General features: G+C 44.4%; 1 protein-coding gene across 3 annotated transcripts in view; it reads right to left on the bottom strand.

Moving 5' to 3' along the window:
* The window catches only part of LOC135388521 (E3 ubiquitin-protein ligase UBR5-like), a 272,129-nt gene that overhangs the window by 238,361 nt on the left and 5,854 nt on the right, over nucleotides 1-27,914 (bottom strand). For all 3 annotated transcript variants that reach the window (XM_064618109.1, XM_064618108.1, XM_064618107.1), the window contains exons 2-8: nucleotides 22,929-23,055; nucleotides 14,260-14,336; nucleotides 13,957-14,158; nucleotides 11,063-11,122; nucleotides 6,526-6,622; nucleotides 2,926-3,063; nucleotides 682-851 (exon numbers count right to left, since the gene is read on the bottom strand). In XM_064618109.1, coding sequence (XP_064474179.1) covers nucleotides 682-851; nucleotides 2,926-3,063; nucleotides 6,526-6,622; nucleotides 11,063-11,122; nucleotides 13,957-14,158; nucleotides 14,260-14,336; nucleotides 22,929-23,055 — 871 coding nt within the window. The remainder of the gene's footprint in view (nucleotides 1-681; nucleotides 852-2,925; nucleotides 3,064-6,525; nucleotides 6,623-11,062; nucleotides 11,123-13,956; nucleotides 14,159-14,259; nucleotides 14,337-22,928; nucleotides 23,056-27,914) is intronic.

The following is a 27,914-nucleotide window of genomic DNA, read 5'->3' on the forward strand; positions in this document are numbered from 1 at the left end:
TATGCCTTTTTTTGTGTGTTTTTGTTTGTGCCACTTAGGGCAGTGACACATTACAAGCACATATGTCGAGGAACAACAAAGTGTTTCCAAACCAGTGCCAATACTGTAAGCCATTACTACAAACACTTGTCAAAATGTAGTTAGATTTCATCCTCTGGCACATGGGTGGATAGTAAGGGAGAATAAAAATAAAAATTTTCACCAATTTGACAATTTTTTTATGCCTGCACCCCTACTTGAAGCCAGAAATATGAGCAGAAAGATAAACAGTGTTGCATATGACACAGGCCCCAGAGTATCAGAGCAAACACAAAGATGGCAATGACAATTCTGCAACGTACACAGCACAATGCTACATCAAGTGATAGCACTGTGCAAGATAGCATGCTTTGGCATAAACAGCCAGGGAACCTGTCCACTTACATGTGAGCTCATGTAGCACTTCCAGATTAATGAAGCCAAGCACATTTGACATCGATATGAGACAAAAGAGGGAAGAGCCATTAAATCCCTCAAGATAGTAAAGTTTACAGTCAAGATAATGGCATTAGCTCTGGGAAGTGACAGGGTAGTGAGAATTCAACCATGCTGTAGTTCGTGTAATATCAATAGCTTACACACAACAATTAGTCTTCCTAGTCTGCTATCCTTGCTAATCTCATTTGAGTTGGAAGTCGTTACCTTGTCAGGAGGAGTCCAGTATTCTGGGTCATCTGCCAACCACAGGGGGTTCAGTTTTTTGGTGTCAGTGAGGTCGGAGCCACTGTCTCTGAGCGCAGACTCTAGCCACCGTCGTGACCCAGAGTAGTGGCGTTCGCGCACACGGAAAAGGCTATCACGCTCTTGGTCACCTGCATAATAGACAACACACCTCAGATCAATTAAAATCACATCATATAAATAAGCCTCATAGATTACTACTTAAAACACAGTGGCTTAATTTTACCTAGGCCTCCATGTATTACACCAGGCCTGAAAGCTCCCAAGAAAAAGCTGTGCCGCACTTAGTTCGTTTACCTGCCACATTGGCGCTTCCTACATGGCCCTAAAGGCTGCTAAGCAGACCGCGATCCGCAATGAGGAGAGACTGTACTGCACCACCACCTTCGCTCATGGTACAGCGCGCAGCAGCTTCCTCCACGGATTGTGGCGGTTGTGTGCTCTACTCACGAATGAATTACTGTCCCCATGTGTTAGAATAAACGTTTGTCCAGGAAACTTTTGACCAAGAGCTTTGATTTCGGTGTGGACCGTGTACCCGGCGCATTTGGGACTAGCAGACGACAACCATCGTTATCACAAAAGTTCCTCGGTTATAAAATCTGTTGATTGCTGTAATTGATTTTTTTCAAGATCTGCGAAATCACGTGCGTAGTCTTCTGACGAAATGCTCTCGGAGTTGAAAATGTATTTTTTGCAGAAGATCAGTGGTCATATTAATCTAGCCCTGCCGCCTCCTCACTTGAGAGACAGAGAAAAAGTCGAGTTTGGGCGTTTGAGGTATCAAAAGAAAGAAGAAGGGGGTGAGTCTTGCTTGTGTAATTTCCCTTTCGTTCATTATGATGACAAGGTCCACAAGCGAAATCGATTCGCATTGCTCAAAAATCCTCACCGCGTGTGAGTTATAATTTTCTCTTTCTTCCGAGCAAGCACACAACATAGACACATTCGCAGTACCAAATCCACGTGACCAAATCATCGTCGTTTACAAGTTCCCACACGACACATTTCCCAGAGCGCAGAACTGTGCCGAAGCTCCGAAACCTTGCAAGGTCCCAATACCATCGCCATCCTGGGCCATGTAGCGAGCGCCATATGGCAGATAAGTGAACTAAGTCCAGCACACGCTTTCAATGGGGAAATCACGGAGCTTTCAGGCCTGGTGTAATACATGGAGGCCTAGATTTTACATCCAGGAAACTGGTAGTTACGGCGAAGTAAGAACAGACCCACACGTTTTCGGGTTATCGAGGGAAGGGGGGGGCGAAAGTCTGGCTCTAATTCAGGAGCTGTAAAACTAGGCACAAAAAAGCACTTTGAGCATTTCACATGAACATGATATACCGTGCAGCTTTCCACTTTGACGAGTTCTTTTAATCTTTTTTTGTGTGTTTGTTGTTGTTGGGAGGGTATCTTAACCGACAATGACACAAGTGTGGGAGAAACTGGTTTTACCAGGTTTAACCTTAAAACACAAAGCTCTAGATGTGCATCTGCTTGAAATACCCTACAAATCTTGTGAGAGCATCTTCCGAATGTGACCGGTAGTGTATTGCCAAGGAAGCAGTTGTAAAGGGTTGTTTATTGTTCGCGTTCGGACGAGAATTTTTCTTCCAAAGTGTTCATCATCATATTTGCATGTGTAGGTGCCATCTCTGCACCCTGGTTTATAGGCACAGCCTCTGTTGAACTCAAAGTTATTTTTTAGGATCAACGCGAGTGGGTGGACGGAACACGTGGACAAAAACAATTGTCTGAGTACTTTAAAAAAAACATCTTTGCTGCAGTAATGCAGTCTCCATGTGGGATGTTGGTATATAGCCTTGAGGTGAATGGTTGGCTGAAGGAAGTGATTAGCGTCCTTGATGTAGGACAGCTGTTGTGGGGATAAGTCCTTAAAGGAACGATCTAAAAAGCTAGAAAGCTTTTGGGTGAGTGCCTCATTGCAAGAAATAATTGGGCACCCAGGGATCCCTGGTTTCAGATTATTGAGGAGCATGTAACGTCTACCTGGTTTCAAGTATTAGATATCTGCACAACCCTACAAGCAACCGAAGGTTTTGGCTCTCAAAGTGGGTGGTATGGGCACAACAATCTTTTCTGTCAGATGCAAGCAATGTTGGCATGGGACGAATCTGTTTTGAATGTGCTGGCATGGCATTACTAGCACAAACATGATCTGATAAAATTAGAAAACATGCTCACCTGTCCGACCACGGTTCGCAGCACGATTACGCAGGTTAGCATAGCCAAACATGTCTTCAGAAAACATTGCATCCGCATCAATGATGACGCTTGGGTGATCACTGTGTATGCCAGCATCCAATAAGGAAATCAAGTCATCTGTGAAGGAAGTGACCGTCAAACCTTCTTAATCACAAGATTGATGATTATGAAACGAACATTCGATATCATGGCTAGAGAACTGCACACATGCCTCAGAACCTTATTTAACAGTATCCTCAAGCAACAGTGATCATAATGGTTGTCATTAAAGCAGCGCAAATAAATGATATTTGAACAGTATTTGCAGTTTTCAAATCCATAGCACTGAAACAATGTGTAGCACCTTCATTGGTGTACTTTCACATGAGCATTGTGGGCAAAACCAAGGCAGCTAGATGATGTGTTGTGCAATAAGAGTAGTATTAACACAATGCATTTTATGCTAACCCAAAACTTAATCCGCTCAATCAACTTCGTCATCAGCACATTTTGGGCTGCACCTCACGTCCATCTCAGAATCAATACAGTGTGCAACATTGACAGATCATTTCCTTCACTCGCCCTATCGCGATGCCGGCAAATGATACAGATGGAAGATATCTAATGGGCCACTTCCAAGTGCCTAGATCTCCCTGAAACTGTGAATCACAAAGATCGATTGCAATGCAGAGAAAGGACACTGGGGATGGTAAGGTTGCAAAAATTACAGCTCTCGACCTTCCCCCATTCTCTGTTAAAGATAGCAGATTTCACTAATTGCAGAAGCTGTCCCGAGTTACACCCTACCTTCAAGAACAGCCCTTTCCTGGGTTACTATACTGAGTACAAAAAGATTTACAGAGAGCTTTTGAAGGCCACATCCCTTTCACATATCGTCAAGTGAGTGTCTCTTCTTGTCTGTTCATTCGTGGAGAGCTTCACTCAGCATGTACACTATATGTACAAATGCTAGCGTTTTTCTGTGACAACTTGTAGTTGCGCTCACAATATGTTCCTATAATCTGGAACAGGTCAACTCCGCCCACAGTCCTGAAGACTTCTGTGATGGGCTTAGGCCGGTGCATAACGTCTTAAGTCATGACACAGTGCACCCGCTTCATTCAAATTCTCAAATTGATCATGTTGACTAATGATCACTCATTGGTCATTGAACACTCACCGTAGATGACATACTTGGAGCACATGTACATGCTTTTTAACGCAAACATGTAAAATATCTTCGCTAACAAAACAAGTCAATCGACTTCCTCGTCTGCATGGCGTCTGCCAACTTCTCGTATTCCCCATTCCCAATGTGCGGACTATATTCTCCGCTGGCAGAGATACACCTCTGTGACCACAGCTCTTGAGTTGTCTCTGAGTGTAGACTGTTCCATACAAAGCACACAACTAAATGGAAGGTCTTCTGTGCTTACATTATTGGTCAGAGGGAAATATTTGCAGTTTGTAAAACGTACAGAAAGTAAAAATGCAGACGAATGAACTAGACTGTGTACATTCCAGCTATGTAATGTGCATTCAGTATCTGAAGTAGAGGGGTTTCTTTTTTCTTGAGATAATTTATACTGACTGAGAAGCTCAAGTCTCACCAGACACATTCGACATTCTGACATTCGAATTGGTTCTTTTGAGATGTGCCAACTGAAGACAGGCTTACATTTTACATTTAAACTTTTTCAAAGTGAGATATTCAAAATGCTCAAACTAGGTTTCTTTGTGAGTATTCAAGCTTGATTCAAAATTGAAAGATTTAAAATTCAATTTTGATTCACAGTGTGTGTGTGAGATATTCGTATTAAATTTGATTTCAAAATATTTGCTATTGGTACAGTTCTCGCTAGAAGCCTAGAAGCCTTGAGCTATGACGCCTTGAGCTATGAGGTTTTGCCTCAGTAGAATGTCTTATTTTGTGCAGTGAGGGCTTCACAAAATTAAGACTGGCGTGCCTAGTCCCTGCAAAATACACGAAGCCTCTTCCACTTTATTTTCTTTTTTATTAGAATCGGCACCGGAATGTTCAGAATCATAGGTCATGTCAGTGCGTCAGGCACTGGTTTTAAGAGTTTGTCCACGTTTCCTAGTACAGTCACGTCTTGCTTATCCGGAGTTCAGATACCCGGAAAACTCATTATACAGACTATATATAGGGCCTGACTTTTTCGGGTTTTATTTTTGGCTAAATTCGGGGGGTAAATATCGGGTGATATTTTTCATTTGAAAATTCGGGTGCATTCGGGTTAAATCCCGTTACGGCATATTCTGTCGTCAGGAATTCGGGTGTATTCGGGTGATTTTTTTTTGTTTAATAGAAATCTGTCTTAACATGGAACTAATGTTTAGCAATGTTATCAAACTTTATTTTAATGCACGCTTATGAGGGTGCCACGCGACCCGGATGTTTTCGGGTAGATTCGGGTTAAACCCGAATTTTACAGATTTCGTTCGGGGGGTAAATATCGGGTGGATACGGGTTTAACCCTAAAAAGTCAGGCCCTAACTATATATTACCGGAACGATAAGGCTACCATATCCGGACAGTAAGTATGGGGACCTATCTTCCAGGACCTAGGTTATTTTGATTTGGTTTTCCGAAAAAGTGTCACAACCTCTGTCCCTGGCAAGTGGTGTGTTCGCATTATTCCGGAAAAGGGTAATCATATTTGACCCAGGCACTTTGTACTGTTTGACGCCTCTTTCTTCAGAGGTCACTCCCTTTTGATGTGTGCGGCCACACAGTAGAGGTGGCAGACAATAAGTGTAAGACAATAACTGTATTCACCGGGCACAAGAAATCCACATGTAAAGGTCAATGTCGAGAGTCCAATATCCAATGTCCGACGTCTGAAAGCATCACCTGTCTTTTGGCCTATGCCAAAGACATTTGCAAAAGGACAGATATCTGTGCAGGACCACCTTTTTGAGACATTACCCTTCTTTGAACAGTAGGGTGATGCAGTGGGTGCAGTGGCTGTGACCAAAAGTATGTCAAACACTTGCCTACTAATTTCAAGCAGCTCACTTCACATGAATTTTTGAAGTAACAATCTTTTCCTCAGTTCCGTTTCTGGAGCTACAAAGATGCCTCCTGAATTTTTCGGGTTTTCCTGGAAGCTTGCTTGGTTCGGTTATCCGGAAATACTTCATCGAGTTGTCCGGATAATCGAAAGATGACCGTATTCTCATTCCCACGGATATTCCAACATCATGTTTGCTTCATAAGTGAAAGTTTTAGTGTATTCCTGCTTTTTTGAGCATCGCATGGTAAAGTTTTGCAGCCAAGATTTACGCCTATCATATGTAGTGTCTATGTCGTGTCTATCATATGTATCATGTGTATATATATATGTAGATGATGAATAGCATGATATATGCATGGAAACTAATGCATAAATAATGGCACTTTGTACTTTGCCCATCACTGGTATCACCAGACTGACCATAACAAACTCAATATGTGGGGTGTCAGGATGCCTAGGAGACTGACTTTACTGGTTCACTTCACACGTGCATTTAGTAATTTTTTCCGGCATTAAATCAGTACGTGCTAGCAACAAGTAAACATATTGTGACAGGACTCACCTCCTGGCATGTAAGACTCCTGCCCATCGTCAATATCTTCACTCTCTTCATCATCTCTACTCAAGAGGTTGTTGACGGCCAAGTTAACATCCAGATTCTGCAACAAAATAACACAGACTTGAATATTGTATACTGGCTCCCAAATTAACTTTGCTTTTTCGTTGCAATACAATAACATGTATGAGAGCAGAACTTGTGGGGAAAGATGTAATTCCAAATGGGCTTTGTAAATGAAGCGCCCTCACATGGCCTATGTTCCTCTGCTTCAAATGCAAAATCATCACCTACTCCACAAAATTAAAAACCAAAAATGCTGCAAAATGTGCAACGTGTAAGGTAACTAGCATATTCAGTCGCACACTGAATGCACCCGTGTACTGAATGCACATTCAACTTGAGTGCTCAAATGCTGGTAATTTTACCATCCGCATACTAGATGAACCCCTAGTTCAGTAGCACAGCCCATTTACATTTTGCAGCACTAGTCCGTCAGTGCAAGCAATCGGTGGAGTGACAGACAAGAACATTGAGGAGGAGGACGGATGCTCCAGCCAATCAATGAGTGCTGATCGAAGAGGCAGTGTTGGCATTGTCATGGTAGGCGTGGTTTTCATACGTATTTGCTTCACAGTACAAATTGCTCTGTTTCTGCACCAAATCCGAAAACTGTTGCACCGTCGGGTAGAGCAGGAGCAAGGGTGCAGGGCAGTACGAGCAGACAACACACTGCAACAGACTGCAACGTGGTGTAGGAACGTGCATGCATATTCGATGCTTGATGAAAATGGGCAAGCTGTTGTCGAGGAGGAGGTTAAGGAGGAGGATGTAATCACGGTTAGAGCAGTTTTGCCTTGCATGTAGCTTTTTGCTGCAAGTTTATTGTCCTCAGATAAAATAGTGGATATTCAAACATTGCCGGGATTAATCAAATTGACCAGGCAAGATGGCAACCAAAACATGTGCTTGTATTCCGTTAGAATGGTGTGTTGCAGTACTTTTGTAATATGTAGTGGAACCATTTGCCAAGCCCTACAACTGCAATCCTGCCTCTTCCGAATCTGTAGTAAGCACCACAACTGTAGTACATGCTGTCATAGCAGCCGCCAACCGCCGTGAACAGTGCACAGGCTATGTGCGAAGCATAGCCCAACCACGATCAATAGCAGACGACAGAGCAGACAGCTCTTGCACTCTCACATTCTTTTTATGCTGAAGGGTGGCTGCATCAGTCAAAAACCTTTCCGTCAGTTCCATTGCACCCTTGGTGAAAAGGGTAAAATGAAACCGCACCTTTTTTTCATGAAAAGAATGCACCTTTTGTAGGAGCACAAAAATCGTGATGCTGCTCAGCATTTTTCCATGAACAGAGCTCCGGCACGCTATTGGAGGAAGGAAAAAGATAGCCTTGTGCCAACGAAGAACACACACATGGCATTCCAGCGACCAAAGATACTTCTGAAGAGGAAAGTCTTGTACTGATATATGTGCAGGAACGCAAAGTATATAGACACATGCACAGCAAATGGCTCTGAAGGTAGAAACTGCAGCCAGTGATTACAAAAGCTAGCAACGGGTGGACAGTTTGCTTTATGCGTTGTCATGAACAAACATTTCATAGATGAAACAGCCTGTGCCAGCAGCTCCCTGGACATCTCGGAGACAAAGATTTCTGATAAGCTAGCATGAGGAGAAAAACTCCATTCTATCTCAGATTGGAAACACCAATCAACTATGACATGCAGGCAAATAGAACTGCACACTCCAAAGGAGCGAGGAACATCACAAACTTTGGGGCACAAAAGCAGAGGTGTGCGATAATTACAGTAGATGGGAGCAAGCTACCATCATACATCATCTTGAAAAACCATTCACAAAGGAACATTTCTGCTCAGAGTTAATATCTGCATTCATTAAAAAGGGGTAGAGGTTCAATTAACAGACGGTGGATTGGCTCAAAAGTCTGTGAAAGAAGTGTGCAGGAAGTCCCGTACGTGTGCCCACACTTCTTGTGTTGGACAGTTATTCCAGACATTTAGTCATGCTAGTACGAACAAAGCTTGCCGAGTGCCGTACAGACATTGTGGTGATACGCAGTGGACTGGGAACATCTGACGTAGATGGTGTTCACACGTCACAAACTTACAAAAGCGAGGAAAAGTGAAGCGGCCAGTGCTACAACCACCTTGTTGAATTGATTGTTCATGCTCGGTACATAATGCCTCCCCATATCAAAATGAAAAAGCTTCAAGGTAACTGGTATTCCATCCACACTTGACGCAACTGAAGATTATTTGCAGACTGAGCATCGCAACAACGAGGAGATGCCATTCGATTCCGGTTTTCACAGCATCGGCTGAGATCGATTATTGAATGAGGCCTCTTGGAGAGTCGTCAGTAGGTCGTGCCAGTCTGGTATACGATCGAGCCAGTTTATTGCGATCTTCGATATAACGATAACTCCGATATTACGACCAAATTGCTGGTTCCCGTCAGCTCGCCCATTGAAGTGCATGGAAACGAGACTTCAACATGGCGATCAATGTAAAAGCGTTTGCACGCGTAGATCGATCATAATTCTCCCGTCGGCCGATAAAACGCACGAAAAATCGAGAAGCAAGATTCCAATTGTGTAATTGAGAAAAACTTCAAGGGGGCATTTTCAAGAACCTTAGCCTCCATGAGCATTAGAGTGGGAACGGGGTGCATTTAGCTGCACATAACTGACGGGGATTAGATGTGCACATTGCAAAGCGTGAGACTTCGAAAGCACTCGCGATTAGGAGAGGAGGTTGCTCCCTCTCCACATCGTTCACTCGCCCTCAAGTTTTTGATGACCTGCTACGACAACGCCTGCGGTTCAGGAACGAGTTTTGATGAGGAAAGGCACATTGCTCAACTTTGCATTCTATTATATCTGTTCCGAAAGCGAACCATCCTCTTTTCTCCTGTCTTAAAGAGTCACCAAAGTGCAAACATTCCTGCTCGCAGAATGAAAGATGATGTTAGCTTGACACCAACACAAAAGGAACAGGGTTGCATATTTCGTCATTTAGGAGAAAAATTGTAGAAAAAATCAAGCTGCAAGTGTTTGATGGATTATGTACCAGTGCAAAACCTTGTTGCGAAGTACCGTGCCTTCCAAAATGTGAGTTGGCAGACAGTTGCGTGTCGCCACTCAAACACGCGTCGACAAATTACCCTTGGGCGAGGCCCATTCTAAAGGACAACACAATTCCAATAGTGAGAACGATGATGACAACGGCACTGGATGACAAGCAATGGACAAAGTCATCAACCTCAAGGGGTGCGGAGGCTCATCTGGTATCAGCAGTTATGTCGTCCTCAGAAAGGCTTTCAACACAAAGCTGCGTCAGACTAGAGCTAGATAAAAACTTTCGTGCTCACAACAAACGCGCATATTCAGCAAGGTTCTACTTGCACAATACTACACTGTTGTCCTAACTGGTGATTTCTTGAACGTTCATGTATAACTATCGGGTTTTGCATTCCCATCAATATCATTATAAACAAGCTCCACTGTAATTGGTTAGCTCACTTGATTAGTAATCAAGAGGAGTGGGTTCAATTAAAAATCAAGTTGTATTTCAGTAGCTCTAAAACACGGTAAGATTGGATTTATGGGTGAAAAAAACAGTGGTACAAATGCCAGACACCGAGCGACAGTGCTTGGTGAGAAGCATTTACATACCTGCCAACTTGGGAACATCCAAATTAGGGAGATTTCAAAAGCGGGAAGGGGGGGGGGGGGGGGGGGGGGGTTAGGAGAAAGCCGTTGTTGGTCACCCCAGCAGGCTCATCGGGCACAAGTTTTGCAGCAACAGACTTTGCCCTCTCCAAGAAACTATATGGGTGTCAAGATGTGACAAGGCTATGACACTTTCTCAAAAGAACGTGAGGACACAAACCTATGTCTCTGTTCTCTTTGCGAGGTACGCAAGGTCGAAACAGCTAGTGCAAAGGCACCTTTGTCGCCCGAAAATATGGAGGAAATGCCCGGAAACTAGAAGTAATAGAACTAGAACCATGACCAGAACCCCTGAACTCCGTAACACAGAGGCTCCGGGAAGCAGCAGCGATGCCGATGGCAATTGGGCTGGTATTGGATTGATGTCTTCGTCTGTGTGCCCAGAGAAAAAGCAGGCGTTGGAGATATAGAGAGGGAAACTGCATTTTCCGGGAGATTTGCTTCTCGGCCGTACAATCGTACAAACCGGTCCGAATCCGGGAGTCTCCCGGATGAATCGGGAGAGTTGGCAGGTATGCATTTAGCGTTTTCCAGTGCCTGTATTGGTGGTTGAATTTGCATTTTGGCAAGCTTTGTTGTCTGGATTTGCTCACTTTCATCCCAAGTGACAATGATGCAAGTTGGGGGCAAAAATCGGTTTCACCAGGTTGAACATGAATGGACAAGTCTCTATATTAGTATGAGAGATAAAGTTGGCACGGTAAGAAAAAAAAGAGCACTCATCAAAACATTTACCAAATACCGACATAGAAGAGGGGAAAGGACTCTTACCGTCCGCTGGAGTTCTCGAATGATGAGGTTACGGGACTTTCCCTGCAGCACAACTTGTGCCTGTAAAGCAGCAGGACGGTATGTAGCATTTAGAACACACACAGACAACAAAAGGCCCTTCATAAAAAAAAAAAGACCATTCACGCATGCTGAAGGAAGAGAATGATCGTGTCAAAATGGTAGGGGCAGTACTAGTGATTGTGTTTATGAAAAGCAACAATTCCCTTACTACTTAAGAATAGAGGTGTGCGAATACTGAAATTTTCGAATACGAATCGAGTACGAATATCTGCAAAATTTTCCTTTCAATATTGAATCAAATATCGAATATCGTGTCATAGGATAAAGGATTCTAAGAGTTAATTAAGTTAATTAAGCACCAAACACAGGCATTGTCACAGTTATGTTATCCTTAGAAAAATGTCCCAAGTGCTAATACGGAATATGTATTAATGTATTGGCTTAGCATGGGGTATAGATGCTTATATGCACATGTACAGTAAAATTATTTTTACAGTGGAACAATGTGCTTTTCTCATGAGGCAAGCTGAAAACCATTAAAAAAAACTTGCACTTCAAAAATCTTTCATGAACAGTGAACACCTGTGCTTGTAAAACAGACAGAGTGGAAGTAAAGAGCAATGACATGTTCTGAATGCAGGATGGTCTAGTGATGAGCACATCTCAGAAGGAAACTGAAGGTGACAAGTGCTTTCTTCTTGCACTGACAATGCCTTCCACATTCGTTGTGTGGCCGAGACACTGCAGAGTTTCACTGTGCTCTCACGCATGACGTCACGCGTGAGGCCATGGTTTCTGACAGTAATGCATAGCTTGGAACAGCCTTATTCATTAGCGCAGTAAAACCGCGATCCTCGACGATGTTGTATGACTGCTCATCACGCGTGATTGTTTCCGCGGTGTTCATGTTCGGCGCTTCTTTCATTTCATGGCAAAAAGCTGCGCGCAGGCCTCAAAGCTTTTTTGCGCCGACGCGCGAGCAAAATCGCTCCATGCAGGTCGGGCTTAAGGCTATACGCGTCTTGCTATCATTTGTTACAGTCAACAGTTAGTGCAGTTTCAACATTAGTGCAGCGATTGTCGTCCTAGTTGGCACTTTTTAACATACGCGCTCGCACAGCGCCGGAGTTGGAGAACCTTTGTCGAAATATCGTCACGTCCCACTCCTCGACTATCGTCGTCATCGCACGCGACCATGATTCTATCATATATCGCTGACAACCACAAATCGAAACCGAAAAAACGTGTTCGAGACACGGGTTTTTGCTGTGCATGCAATGGCATGGTGAACAGCTGTGTTCAGCTCAACACCAACAAAATTTCGATATTAAACCGGAATTTTACCGAACTGTAGGCCTCATACGAATGTTCAGAGTTCGTTTGCAATCCTCTAAAGCCGCGACTGTGCAGACGATGCATGAAGCGTACCGCGGTTTCGCGTTTGGCGGTATGGATGGGGCGGACTTTAAAATGGCGGCTGCAACTGTGTACTAGTTTCGGTTTCGGTTACCAAACGTGTAGCGGCGCATTCACAGATGAGCATACCTCGGAAGCTCCGCGTGTTGCCGTGCAGCTGTTCTTGTGCAGATGTGCGCAGATACCGCAACGTACAAATTCCAGCGCGCTGCATGCGACAGCTTCGTAATAAACTGCTATGATATTCTAAAAAAATCGAATATTCGAACTTTTACGAATATTCGAATATCAAATTTTCGAATACGAATACAGTAGAATCTCGATGATACGATCACCGATGATACGAATTTCGGGATGATACGAATTCTTTTCCGGTCCCGGCCAGAATGCCTATTCTTCCCATGTATTAGAGTTCGGATGATACGAACGCGTTATCTTGCCTTTACGGATGATACGAATGAGCCGAAGATGCGACAGAGGTCGTTCCCCCGTGACGCGAGAGCGCGCGAGTCATGCTGCCGCGTCTTTCGAAAAGGGAGGGCGATCCTCACCACGAACTCCCTTACATCATGTAGCGCAATGCAAGCAATGACTTTCCTTTTGGTGGTGGTGGTGGTGGTGGAGATAAGATCAAAGCGATTGAACGGCCCGGAACCTTATCACCTTATCTCTGTTTTGACCTTTTTACCCCCCTCGCAACAATAAACCGCGAAGCTGTGCGACATCGCTCTGGCGGAAAACAGCGACCGGAACCCCAGAACACGTGGAGGGAACATATCAGGACAACATGTGGCAACATTACGCGTCACCATTCCGAAAGTCGGCTTCACCTAACGCCTGCTTGCTTTAGGAGAAGCTCGCTTTAGATCACTGTCACGCGACCCGCGGGTGAAAAGCGCGTGCTAGGTCTTTTGAATCATCTCGCGTGTTTGGGCAGCATTCGCCAAAAACGGAGACACAAAAGCGTTACAACCGACCTCTTTCATTGACAGTAACGGAAAATGAACAGTCACTGTCTATTTTCTTGCCTCAATTTTTATTTTGGTATAATTCGTTTGATACGAATTTCGGATGATACGAATTTTTTCCGCGACCCCGTGAGATTCGTATCATCGAGATTCTACTGTACGAATCCAATATCGCAAATATTCGATTCGTATTCAAAATTTCAAATATTCGCACACCTCTACTTAAGAGTTACACAGTTACCTCTACACAGTTGCTGAGAGGTGCTACCCATGTGGGAAACTGCGGGTGCACAAATTGCGTTATTTTTTCTTTCCTCTGCAACTTTTTTTGTGTGTGTGTCAGACTGGGGGTGTGCAAATGCAAGTGAATACAATATTTAAAAAAAAAAAAAACTGTGGATGAACACAGCTGGATAAATTGATGCGAGATGACTGAAGTGCTGTCACTTGGCTGTTATATGTGAACAAAGAGATGTGAGGAATGCCCACCTGCGATACCAACTCTTCTGGCACGTAAGGTGCTGGCACTACTGGACGGGATCCCATAATGACACCTGAACTGCGTCCCCTAGATGCTGAACGTAAAATTCTGCCTCTAGACCTGGCACGGGCTCCCCCACTTCCTCCTGTGCCACCGGAGGAAGATGGCGTAGCACCAGATGATGCTCCTCCGCCACCTTTCAGATTGAGACTGAAAGAGGAATACCTACATATTAGCTACAAGCTCCATTTGCAGATGCACTTTCAGAATAAAAAATGTTGCATTGTAATAGAATCTGTGTTGCCACTCACACTTTAGACACCTCATTCCTGCTTAGGTCCAGCCGGTCAACCAACACAGAGAAAGCGACTCTGCACACCTGTCCATCCTGCACAGCAAAATGTCACATGGATCGATTAAGGCAACTGCATCAGCACATCCCACAGAATGAACAACACCGCACATATGTTTGTTATGTCACCATCATTGAAGCACAAAATTGATTGACAAAACACTAAGATCTGGGTCATTATTCTAACCCTTTAGACATTTACTAGGACTTGAGTGGGCATTAGGGGAGACATGACAAATCAGATCAGTTTGGCCCATTTTGTTGCACCCAGCAATTAGCATCCAGTGAGGCTACAACTGAATTACCACCAGAACATGCACATCAGACCCACTGCTCATCACCATAATAAATTCAACCATAATAATAATAATCAACAGTGACCTTTAACAGGCTGGTTAGCAAAAAGCAGTTGAACACAGTGCAAACTGTATGCCCACACAGACACGGCTGAATGCGATTAGGTGATCACTTTCAAGTAGGGGTGTGCGAATATTCGAGTTCTCGAATTCGAATCGAATATCAAACACTCGAACTATTAGATTCGCGAATCGAATATCCAATATTTGAGTGAATATTCGACTATTCCACGAATATGAACAACACAACCCGAAAGTGGGCTTCACCTGATGCTTCCGTGCATGAGGTGAAGCCTGCTTTACGAAATTGTTCTTGCTGCAGGACCAACACAGGTGGGACAGTGTTTAGTTGAAGATAACGTTATCCAAAGTTAGTTTTGTAGACATCATCTATGGAAGGGGTGGAGCCCCTCCCACATGCTGTTTAGCGGTGCCGACAGGGGACTTTGATTTGATGTCTGTGAGCCCTTGATGTCTACAGCTCACGAACAAGAAGGGTGTCTTAAAAGATGTCCCTTACGTCTAAAATTTCAGCAGTGCAACTTCCTCGGGCGAGAGCAAAGAAACTAAAGGGTGTTCATGGCAAAGCTCAGGCAGGATGCCAATTTGTTTGTTTCACAAATGGCCTGTGGTTGTCTGAAACAATTACAGCCTCATCCGTATAACATGCCACTGCCTGACATAAAATTTTGAAATGAAACAAACCACTCCAGCAAGTGTAGGCACACCTGAAAGGCAGGAAGCACTCTCATGTAAAATTAAAGACTAGAGGATTTAGGAGAATTCCATGTCTCTCTTGTGACAGCTAATACCAGAAAAATTACACTAAAGCCATGGGCTACAAAATGGAAACTTTTAGTGCGAAAGTCACATATTGTAAATTTTGCATGATTATTCGATATTCGATTCGGTATTCAGAATTTTTTTCCCCATTTGATTCGATATTTGATTCTACTTAAAATATTCGGATTCGCACACCCCTACTTTCAAGAAACAGGGAAATGACTTCAAGTTCCAGCTAGATCAAGTTAGACAGGAGCAACTGCACAAACATCTTCACTGGGCCGTTCGTTCACTGTCGCTATTCTGTTTACAATAGCTAAAAAATTGTCAATGCATGGATTGGCCAAAGTTCAGAGTAACATGCTACACTCACTGCTGTGAAGCACCGAAAAGACAAGCTCTCACCTGTCATGACGAATTTCATCAAATTTTTCAAAGAACATGTTCCATCAACTTATTCCTACCACAAATATCTGAGTGAGTGAGTGATTGAGGTTTTTCTGGCGCATGAGCGACTACGGCTATTATGCGCCCACAAATATCTGGGGCCAAGTTCCTCCAATATAATTTTATATGAAATAAGTGCGTCTCTTGTGGCCGCTACAGCCATTGCCACAATAGATTATTTTAAAAGATGCGGCGCAAAGCAGCATGGGAACCTTGAGGGACACCGCACTGTCGTCTGCTTCGGTTATGGTTTACCCCAGCTGACGCTGCTGCTGGGTACATCGGGAATGTTGTTGTTGTTCTTCTTCTACCTCCGCCTCTGGTCGTCTAGTAATGCTCGAAGGCGCTCGAAGTTCCCATGATCCCTTGCGTGCCACAGGTGGAGCTTGCTTTTGTAAAAAGGTCTATTGGGGACATAATGATGTAGGCCCCTCTCACAATTGGGTCTGACATAGGGGTGGCAGGGGATACTATAAAACACTTTGTTTCGTGAGGCCAATTTTTTAAAATTTCCACATGCCCTCATAGTTCACTTATTTTTCAATACGCAAAATTTGCTAAAATGAGTGACGTGTGAAGGGTTTTACAGTAGTATTCATCAGTGTGCTGGTCAAAGGGGCTCCACTCCACTATAAACACACTGTTTCCCTTGTGCATGGGAATCACTGATATTTCTTCAACACAACCTGAACCTAAAAGTTTATACAAGGAGATTGCAGTTCAAATCAAAGTGCAATCGAAAACAAAAGCCGTGTTAAGAGGGCATACCAGTCTAGGGGCAACTCCAATTCACGATTTTCCCCGACACTAGATAGCGCGACGCTCACTGTGCCTTATCAAGCCGTTCGCCTCCGACTCCGCAATAATCCCCATTGTGCATGATTGAGGCCGCAAGTTTAAGGCGGCACGCTCCTCTGCGCTGTTTGTCGAGAGGTAAAGTGTCGGACTTTGAGACAGAAGGTCCGCAGCTCCATTCGGGACACTCGCGTCTTTTTGCTTGTCTCCTATTGCTGTATGACTACTTGGTTATTTTAATTTTGTTGTTATATATTTATGCTATAATTATTGTTTTCACAAGTCACTGGCGTCTGTACTGACTGATTATGGAACAACAACTACATGAATGACGATGGGATGAGGTGATTCACTGCAACAATTGCGGTACCATACCTCAGTGCATGTGCTGATTATGGAATTTTTTGTTGCTCTTCGTACTGTTGTACTAGTGCATACTTGCTATATGCCGACGTACAAATGTGATCGCATAGTATGGATGGTAATATGGGCAATACACACACCGATGGTATTATAAATAAAGGTTGCCAGCACTGAGTGTGAGCACTAGTCGATTGCCAATTAAAGAAATCAGGAAATGGCCACGGAAAGGTTACTTCAATCATATGCTATCAAAGCTCAAGATTCGGGATACTCGCGTCTTTTTGCTTGTCTCCTGTTGCTGTATGACTACTTGGTTATTTTTATTTTGTTGTTATATATTTATGCTATAATTATTGTTTTCACAAGTCACTGGCGTCTGTACTGACTGATTATGGAACAACAACTACATGAATGACGATGGGATGAGGTGATTCACTACAACAATTGCGGTACCATACCTCAGTGCATGTGCTGATTATGGAATTTTTTGTTGCTCTTCGTACTGTTGTACTAGTGCATACTTGCTATATGCCGACGTACAAATGTGATCGCATAGTATGGATGGTAATATGGGCAATACACACACAGATGGTATTATAAATAAAGGTTGCCAGCACTGAGTGTGAGCACTAGTCGATTGCCAATTAAAGCAATCAGGAAATGGCCACGGAAAGGTTACTTCAATCATATGCTATCAAAGCTCGGTATCTCGGAGGCTCTCAACTGGATGTACTAGCGGCTGTAAATTAGGCTACAAACATTGCCTGCACACCGCGCTTACAATGCCCGTCTGGAAAATCTAGTGCTCGAAACTGTATTTTTTCCTGCACTCGCTCACACGCAATTTACCTTGATAATACCTCTATTATTAATGCAAAAATGACATTTTGGGATATACAGGGTGTTACCCTATAAAAGTCTACCCGTGCCGCCATGCCGTATGCCTCAATGCAGGTGGCACATTGTGCGATCTTTATACAAAGCTCATAAGGACATTTAATCTTGGCAAATTTCAAAGCGATCGAGTGCTGCAGCACGAAGTTATAACTCAAAACGTGCAATTCCCATAGTCAAAAAACAAGATGGCGGCGTTGAGAAGAGCACTTGACAGGCTGCTCCCCACACGACAATGTGTCGCATATCCTGCCAGCCGGATGGAACTGCAGTTTTCATTTCGCTTTCGTGTAACTGTCGTAGTTTGCTCAGAAGTAAGCAACGTGAGGAACGAAAAATGCCGACGTATACTAAGCAGACGACACCCAAACGGGATGTCGTCTGCTAACCGAGAGGCGCCATCTTGGCTGTTTTGACTACGGGAACCTCACGTTTTGCGCTATAACTTTGCGTTACGGTGCTCAATCACTTCGATATTTACCATGATGGAATGTCCTTATGAGTTTTATACGTAGGCAACACATTGTACCGCCTGCATTGAGTAATTGGCGAGCACGGCATGCCGGAGAGGGTAGACTTTTATAGGGTAACACCCTGTATATTTCTGGTAAGTAGGTATTACCAGATATCTGAATTCATTTTAGAGGCATTGGTGCAAAATACTTTTCAAGATATCCGTCACAAAATAAACTGCTCATTATTACTCAGAAACATTAGTAATATATTTTAGAGACTCCTTTTTCCCATTTTTCCTTTTTCTTTCACATTACACTAGCCCAGAAAAATGACGTCAGTGAAGAATACCCAGTGACAGGGACCTTCCTTTTGTCTCGCCTGGGCGTCCTGGTTTACCAAACCGTACAAAGGAAGGCGGACAGGGGGAAGGGGCATAAAGGCTTTGGGTCGACACACAGGAAACCAGCCAAGGAAGATATAAAAAGGTCGAACGGCGGGGCCTCGCAGCGGGAGTCGCAATATTTCTAACAGAGACTGTTTCTTTTTTTTTCCTGGACGCCAAAAAGAATGATTCGACAAATAATAAAAAGATATCGAGTAAAAATAATAATAATAATGGTCACTTGACAACATAACAGGTTCTTGTTCCAGTGTAGGAAAAAGTGCAGTTCGACCTCTTAGATTTCATGTGGAACAAGAAAAAATAAGCGCTTATTATTATTTTTTGTTTGTAAAAGAACTCCTTAAGCGTTAATTTTTTCCTCCAGATTTCGTTGTGTTGGACGCTGAGGTCTCCCAAACTTGAAAACATGTAAATACTGTATTTACATTTTGTATTTAAATACTCATGAAAAGTATTTTGCAGAGAATTTTGTTCACCAAAGTATTTATATTCATATACTCAGAAAATTTATTTAGGCCCATCCCTAGATGAGATCACTTATTAGATACCGACCACTCAACCCCTAAATGGGTCACAGCTGATGCCTAGCAAAGTCTTCATTTCCTTTTTGAAGCGCAGACTACGCATAAATCAAGTTTATGTGTATTTTAGGCAAATCACTATTCTTGTAGAGCAACACAGACACAGATGGAATTACAAAATGGGGGCTTCCATAGATGAATCTGAGCACTAGTCAATTGCCAACTGAAGGAATGATTACGGAGAAGTTATTTCATATAATCAAAGCTCGCTCAAGAGGCCGGATCTTCAGAGGCTGTCACCTCGCTGGGTTCCTGAAAAAATAGTTCCAGAAAAAATGGTCCCTGGTTGCGTGGGCGGAAAAATTGGTCCTGCGGGGTCCCGTGAGCCGAAAATTCCAGGAGCGCCGTTGTGAACAGCTGAGGAAATCGATCATAGCCAATCAAGTGTTATCATTCGCCCACATTATTTGTTTAAATTGAGAAACAGGATTTTTTAAATTAACGTTCATGTTAATGAACAGTAAAACCATTGAATGAGGAACATAAATGCTGTTACACCTGCTGCACCGCTTGCATTGTGCGGATTGCATCTGTTGTTTCTGTTCCTCTCTCTCTATTCTAGTTTGCTTAGTACAGACAACGCGGCAAGATTAGGATGCGATTCTCCAACAACAAATAAATCTTGACTATGACACAGGGTGATTCATCACTGGTGATTCTCTAAGGTCCTGCTACCTTCTACGTATTTCTGGCAGATATGTTGGAAAAATGGTAGCCGCGTTCTTTTATAAAAGGAAGAACTACAGAATACTGAGCGCAATGACACATTACCTTCTGTATTCATACCAATGAAATGAGAAACATATGGTCACTATCCTGAGGCTTCACGCTCGCTGAACGTGAATGTCATCGGATGTAGTTCCCAACTCAACCGGGATACTAGTACTTTCCTATATAGTTTTTTTGCTGTTGTTCGTCAGACAAAGATATCGTAGTTGTTCTCGAATACTTTCTCTGTCGATGAACCGTATCTTCAGCAGAAGCGGAGTTGTACAGGCCATGAAACAATGAATAAGGGGTGTACAGCTTTTATTGTACATAAACATCGACACAGAAATGATGCAGGGGACAACTGTAAAACCCGTGGCTGGCCAACTGCAGAAAAATAGTAGCATCCAGAGGATGACATTACTAGCGAACTAGTGCAGCAAATTATATCGATTTTTTGTTGCTCATTGAATCGAATTTCAAATCAAGAGAGCGAATGATAACACTCGGTCGGCTGTGATGTGCTTCATCAGCTATCTGCAACTACGCTTCTGTATATTTGGCAGTGCAGGCGCTTGCGGGACCATTTTTTCCGTCCACACAACCAGGGACCATTTTTTCCCAGGACCATTCTTGTCCTACACCCCGTGAATTTCGAGATCAGGGATTTCGCAACTGGGAATATCGAGGTCCTCCTGAAAACTTCATAAGTTCGGAACTGACTGAGGTGTGCAGTGAAAAGAAAACGGCGACTTATTATTATGGGAGGCGACGGTAGAATTTCTAAGCATTGTTTCAGCATTACGAACATTACAGGACAGCCCTGTTGAATGTTACTGGAATGGCTGTAAAGCCCAGCCTTCACTAACCGGAAATACGTGAGATTCTCGTTAGCCTTATGAGAAAGTTCAAACAGTTGGCTGAGTCCGCACAAACTCGAACCAGCAAAATCGGGCAAATTGACGTTTCACGTGAAGCCAATAAACTTGTCTCACTTCTCTATAGGCGCACCGTGCCCAGAGAGAGAGAGAGGAAAAAAGAAAGAAGACGGTTGTTGGTCTTGGGTCTCAGTGTGCTTTCCTCTTTACATTACACGGGCCACGACTATGCAGACTCAGAGGATAATCCCTTTAGGAGCAGCTAAGCAACCTTTTGTACTGGTCTCCAAGGCCATGAAAGTAAAGAGGAGGGAGAGAGAAAGATGCAGGAACCAGCATGACCTCATCCACATCCCCACACCACCCATACAAGCCAGCACTATGCGGCGCATGCGCACAGCTTGCTCGGCGGATGGATATGGTCAAAATGTTCTGCGCGGTTGTTCCTCTACGACAGCAGATGGCGACACAGAGTGACATGGTTCAATGGGCTGTCAGTCGGTATGTATGTGTGCTCATATTTCATGTTTTTTTTTTTAAACGAAAAATGATAGACATATAAATTTGTTATCTATCGATTCCTAAAATATTTTGAGAAAAATTAAATTTAAATTTTTTTGCAATGGCTATAGAAGTTTAATAAAAACCAGTTCAAAGAGGGACGAGGAAAAATGTGTATTTTTTTCACATTCGTGACGTCGCCGTAAAATACATACGACATGCTTCACAATTGTTTCAACGTTATTTAATTCATCTCGTCTTCCGCGTTAAAATTTGTGCGGTGGTTACCGAGAAAAAGCATACATGTTCCATAGGAAATACACTGGGACAGAGAGCTGGTATGCCCTCTTAAAGAGACGGTCTCGCACCCCTGCCCCTTTCACAAAGTGTACCATTCGATTGTCCTTTGCTGAAAATGGAATACTGCTGATTTACCCGACAAAACACACCGCAGTTATTAAATAACCGAATTAAATCGATAAAGATTGCAGAGCATGCCACGATCTGTGTTGGCAACAACAAGAACGTTCACGTTGCCCTGCGGGTAAGTCCGTGATAGGATACAGAAATCGTCTGTTTTTGCACGCGCTAGTGCATCGGCGTGAGCAGACGACTTTCAGAAGTTATTTGGCACCGCGGCAACGCTCGTACATTTTCTTGCAGTTCTCAGGTGAAAAACGCACATTCTAAGTAGTGGCAAGCATGGTGGTTTAGAACAACTACATTAATCCTCAGAGACAAGTTAAAAGTCGCAGGACAACCCCATCCACAATCACAAATCTGAAGTCGCTGGCCATCGGCGCGCGCGGTCGCATTACAGCTCCGACCAAAAATATATTACGCGCGTTTTCATTACACTCCCCGTTGTACACTGATCATGCTTCGAAATGAAGTGTCGCTGACGACATACATGGAGAAGGAGTGCGTGTTTATTTAAAAACCGCATTAAATACTCGCGGAAAGAAAACACGTGACTTAGCTTCTACGTATCCGATTGTGCGCCACATTATCGGAGACCCCACATTCAATGCTCGGACTACATTTTCCGCTTGCGGAGGTATATGCCTGGGTGTCCCCATTTCAAGATCAAAGAGGATTACTCAACCCAAGGTGCTTCTGCAAGTTACAATTACCATGAAATCGACGACGCACCCGCAGGCCGACGTCATACGTGACGTATGCATGAGAGAAGCGCAGCTTTCGTCGTCTGCTCTTACGGCACGTTTCGACAAATTCCCCGAAAACGACCTGGTTATTCTGAATGAAACTTTGACGGTTGTATGTGTACAGTACTAGTGAAACTAGAAGTTTCGGAATCGCCCCGGCTGTACGAGACCGTCCCTTTAACAGAGTGAGAGCGCAAAAAATGAAGAATAACGCAGTTTTAATCTTTCTTGTTAGATACTAACATTCGGTATAAGTGGTACAGAGTGAGTTAGAAGTATGAATGTGTACCACTTTACCTCCAAGAGAAAAGCAACATGAGATGGTCCAACCACACATTGCTGGATGCCACAGTCTTTTAGGTGACCAGCAACTGCCAGACCACTGGTCTGACCACTATGCAACTTTTCAGCCACATCACGTAACCTGCACAGAAAGAAAAATATCTCCAATTAATAATTTGAATGTCAAAAGAAGCAACAGGCTGACCACTATGGCCTAGTGTCAATAAGAAGGCACAATCAAACCTAACCTGTTATGCAACATCACCAAATTTAAGCCGCAAACACAACACTGAAGGATGAAAGCAATGCTAATCAAGTCAGAAATAAAAAACAGTTATATTTGAAATATGAATCTAGAAAGTCACGCTTTTCTTGAAGAGCAGTCAATTGACCACGAGTTTGCCCAAAAAGTGCAACGAACCTGCAAAACTACAAATACGTTCAAAAGAAGGGACCTCCTTGATGGCAATGTTGTCTGGCAAGACAACTATTGTCCTGTTAGGGAGGAGCAGAAATGCTACGAAAACATATCATTTAGAGCAAACAGCCTTTGTCTGATACATGGCAAAAGTCGTACATTCCACTCAGGCCATTAAAGGCACTCGAGGCGTAACATTCCAAAACAAAAAGTCAGTTCTTGGGTTTCATCTTTCTTTGAGGTCCTCACATGCGGCTCAGGCGTCGACATATATGCCCAAGCCCTCTACAGAGACATATTTTACCACACAGATACAATGCACAGACTCCACACGCAATTTTGGTCACTCATAGTATAAGAGCCATTTTTTTAACTGCCACGTCTGCCCCAATGGTACACTTGCCCTCTTACTAGCTTTGATGAGAGTGTAAAAGCACGCTTCCTTCATATGAAACCCATACAAATGGAGCAAACCAAAATGGTGTTCTCTTTCCCAACCCTTTTCTCTTTTGTGTCTATTATTGAGGAGAATAGTTTCACAGTGATGAAGGTGCATGTAGTGAATATCACAAGACTTCAGTGCATTTCTTACCATATTTTTTATAGACTGCGAGATGCTCGCGTTCCTCCTGTTACAAACTATACATTCACAGTATCCGCATGAAATCAAGTACAATCTTGTAGACAAGTTTCAAATTGCAATAAGTGAAACTAGTGTTTAACTTGGTTCCAACAGCTCAGGGAGGTGGTGAATAGCAAGCATGTATTGAGCTGTAACATACGTTCATAGTGCTTGTCAGTAGCTGGCACTGTGACTTGAAATCGCTGCACATATGGAAACGTGGGACACACAACAGTATGGAAGGTCACATTTCAACATGTAGGTTTAGGGTTAAACCGATTCCGCCCGGTTATTCCCCCCCCCTCCCCCAAACAGATCTCCGACCAATTCGGGTTAAACCCGATTTCTCCCCGAATTCCAGTCACTGTGAAATCCTGAAGTGACATTTGAAGACGAACCACAGAAGACGTGACCACTGAAGACGAACAAAGGTCGCCACGTGTGTCAGCAATACACACATGTGTGTCAACACTGTCTATGCCTCCAGTGATTACCGCTGGAAGGAAACGATCTCGCAAAAAAAGAACGAAAAAGAGAGATTAGAAAAGGACTTAATAGACAAGAGGCGAAGCAAAAACACCCGATAACACCCAAAGGCACAATTATTGTCGGATTTCTCCCCGAATTACAGATTTAAAAATAGCGCCCGATTTTAACCCCTCTCCCGAATCTGAGAAAGGCGTTTAACCCGAAAAAGTCACTCCCTACGTATGTTGCTATTAGGTCGCTGTGACAGCTCCGTCATATATTTAAATTTTGTGAAACGCCGGTGTGTCTCATTCACTTCAGGTTTCGATTTATCGTGACACGTGCGATCATTGTGGACTGCGAAGTATGCCCTCCTTGAAGATTTGGTGAAACTTTGGCGCCAATACGGCAAAAACACCCTCTACGGCACAGGATGGCGCAGCAATCTGTGATTGCCACAGTTTGGCGCAGCACTCCCATCACTGGTAACTGATTCAAAAATAATTCCCTAGGGTGTTAAAAATCTAGTACAGTCAAACTCCTTTATAGCGAACACCTTTTTAACGAAAATACCTTTACTGCAATTTTTTTTTGCTGTCCCCTGAGTTTCGTTGTAAAGGAGTTTGCCTGTATAACAGATACATCTGCCATACTAACACCTGGAAATGAAGTTCAGTCGAACTCATTTATAGCGAACACCTTTTAAACGAAAATACCACTACAGCAAATTTTTTTTGCGGTCCCGCTGGAGCCTATAGGTCCAATAATAGACATCCTTTTTAACGAAAATACCTTTACTGCGATTTTTTTTTTGCTGTCCCCTGAGTTTCGTTGTAAAGGAGTTTGACTGTAGTTGCTATTGATTCATGTGGCAGACACAGGCAACAGTACATATCCTGTTGCATTCCAATTTGTTGTTGAAAGGTCTACACACGACGGGAAGTGGTGTGAATATTAGATCACGAGAGCACACAGCCTCAGTTTAGCTCACAATTCAGCCCGGGCAATCTTGAGCTTCTCAGGGCCAACTCGACGAGACCGAATCAAAATGGGTGGCCCAGTGGTGTCGATATGATGGACGACATCATGTGCTACAGGGCACGTCCAGTCAGGTGGTTGAGTGAGACTGGGAAACCCGCGAAGGACATCAGCGTACGGAGACAATAAAGCCAGTAGTGCCATAACAGCGGCAGAGATCACCAGGTTTTCACAGAGAGCACTGGCACGCGGAGACTGGTCGATGCATCGAACACCGCTGTTGGTCCCGCGCTCCACCAGCAGTTCGGCAATGCCTGGCATCCAACTGACTTTTTCTCGAACAGCCTCAAGCTGACCGAGCAGCACTACAGCACCTTCAACCGGGAGCTTCTCGACGCCTACCTTGCTGTCTGGCATTTCCGGCATTTTCTTGAAGGTCACACGTTTACCATCTTGACGGACTATGAGCTGCTAACTTACGCCTTCCCATCTGCCAGCAGCCGGTATTCCCCCAGAGAGATTAGGCACCTTGCCTTCCTGGCCAAATTCTGCATGGACGTACCATACGTCAAGGGCTCGCAGAACTGCCCTGCCGACGGCTTAAGCCGCATCTCGTCATTGTCTGCCGACACGGCTGCCGTGTCCCCTGAGGCACTTGCCTCTGCAAAGGTCTTCAAGATGTTCCGCGTCCATCAGACCACCTCGCTCCGGTTGAAGATTTTCCCATTTCTGGCTCTGCCCTGATGCTCTGTTGCGACACATCCACCGGTCATCCCAGTCCTTTCGTCCCGTCGGACCGTCTTCCCTTTGCTCCGCAATCTAGTGCATCCTGGCGTCAAGGCTACCCAGAGGCTTATTGCAGAGCGCTACGTCTGGATGTCCATGCAACCGCGATGTCTGCGCCTGTGTTTGAAGATGCCTCCCCTTCCAGCGCTCGAAGATCCATCGGCACTCCTTCACCCAGCTCGGCAAGTTCCAGCCTTTATTACAAATTTTCCTGATGCCCGTTTCGCTGCGGTCTAACTGGACATTGTTGGCCCGCTCCCCTCATCTTCCGGATACCGCTACCTCTGGACTGCAGTCCACTGGTACACCAGGTGGCCCGAAGCCTCTCCCATGGCAGACATGTCTGCCAAAACTGTCGCATGCACTTTCCTGACGATAAGGGTCTCTCGCTTTGGCGTGCCATGTCAGATCACCACCGACAGAGGCTGGCAATTCGCGAGTCGCCTCTTCGCTTCTTTTATGGCTCTGCTACCTCTCGGCATCGCACGACCTCCGACCACCCCGCCTCCAATGACCTGGTCGAGAGGCTCTACTGTCACCTCAAAGCTGCCCTGACAGCACATGAAGACCATGCCCATGTGTGGACAAGCTGTCACTCGTGCTCCTGGGGATTCCGGAAGCCCTCAAGCCCAATCTCTGCTGCAGCTTCCCTGAATTAGTGTACGGCTGCACTCTTCAACTTCCCGCAGATTTCTTTGCTGCCGGCACGCAGACCATGGCCCCATCAATGCCCCTTGACCAACTCCACCGTGCTTTTGCTGCCGTCCGCCCGGTGCCCACCCGTTCTACTTCTGGCCGGCATCTGCATGTCCCCGTGCGCCTTCACCCACGCCTTCCTTCACTCTGACGCCGTGAAGAAGCCACTCTCCCGTCCTTATTCTCGTCCACACCCTGTCCTCATTTCTATTGACGGCCGCATGGACACGGTCAGGGCGAGCAGGCTCAAGCCTGCTTTTGTGGAGTTTGCTGTCGACGCCGCCCTGCCCGAGCTCCACTCCCCGCCATCCACTGTTTCTGCCCTAGCTCCCACCATGCGCATCACCTGGGAGGGAGGGGGGGCATGTCACAGCCGGCTCCATACCTACGGAATGACGACGACGAACAGTTCCACCCGCTACGTCGTTCTTCGAGGCGCTGACAATAAAAGCTTGGCCAACTGCCTTTGCCTTGTCACGCCTCAAGTGCAATACCCCTCTGGCCAGGTACCAGTACACTGCAGATTGTGCAGGTGTGTTCCCTTGTTCCATAGAACGACGACTGATGCAACCAGATAAGTAGAGAGATTTATTAAGCTTTTTTGATAAATGAACTACAGATAACGGATGTGTCAGCAACCCGTCTATTGACCTGGACAAAGAAGAGATCTTGTTTTTAAGGGGAGACACATGATGATAAGGTCGCTGAGGTAGTCCCTGTTCAGCTGGTCGCTCATGTCACCTGCTGTATTACATATCTCTAAGTGTGCAATGTGAATAAACTTGCAAAAATGTTGATAGTTTGCATTTGTACTGTTACTTGTGTCCGTTTATGCTGCATTTACCACATGTACACCTGCCACGTCACTTTCGGACAAACAGGCTTTTTGAATGAGAACCGATAGGAATGGTCAGGGTCCTTGTTCCTCTGGTGCTGAGAGATCACAGCCAAACTTAACATCCCGCGTGAAAGACAGTATTTCTGAGCAACTTGTATCCTGCCACCAAGTTCCTGGTGTCCTCACTCTGGTTTG

Source organism: Ornithodoros turicata, chromosome 3, assembly GCF_037126465.1.
Source record: "Ornithodoros turicata isolate Travis chromosome 3, ASM3712646v1, whole genome shotgun sequence".
Lineage (NCBI taxonomy): Eukaryota > Metazoa > Arthropoda > Arachnida > Ixodida > Argasidae > Ornithodoros > Ornithodoros turicata.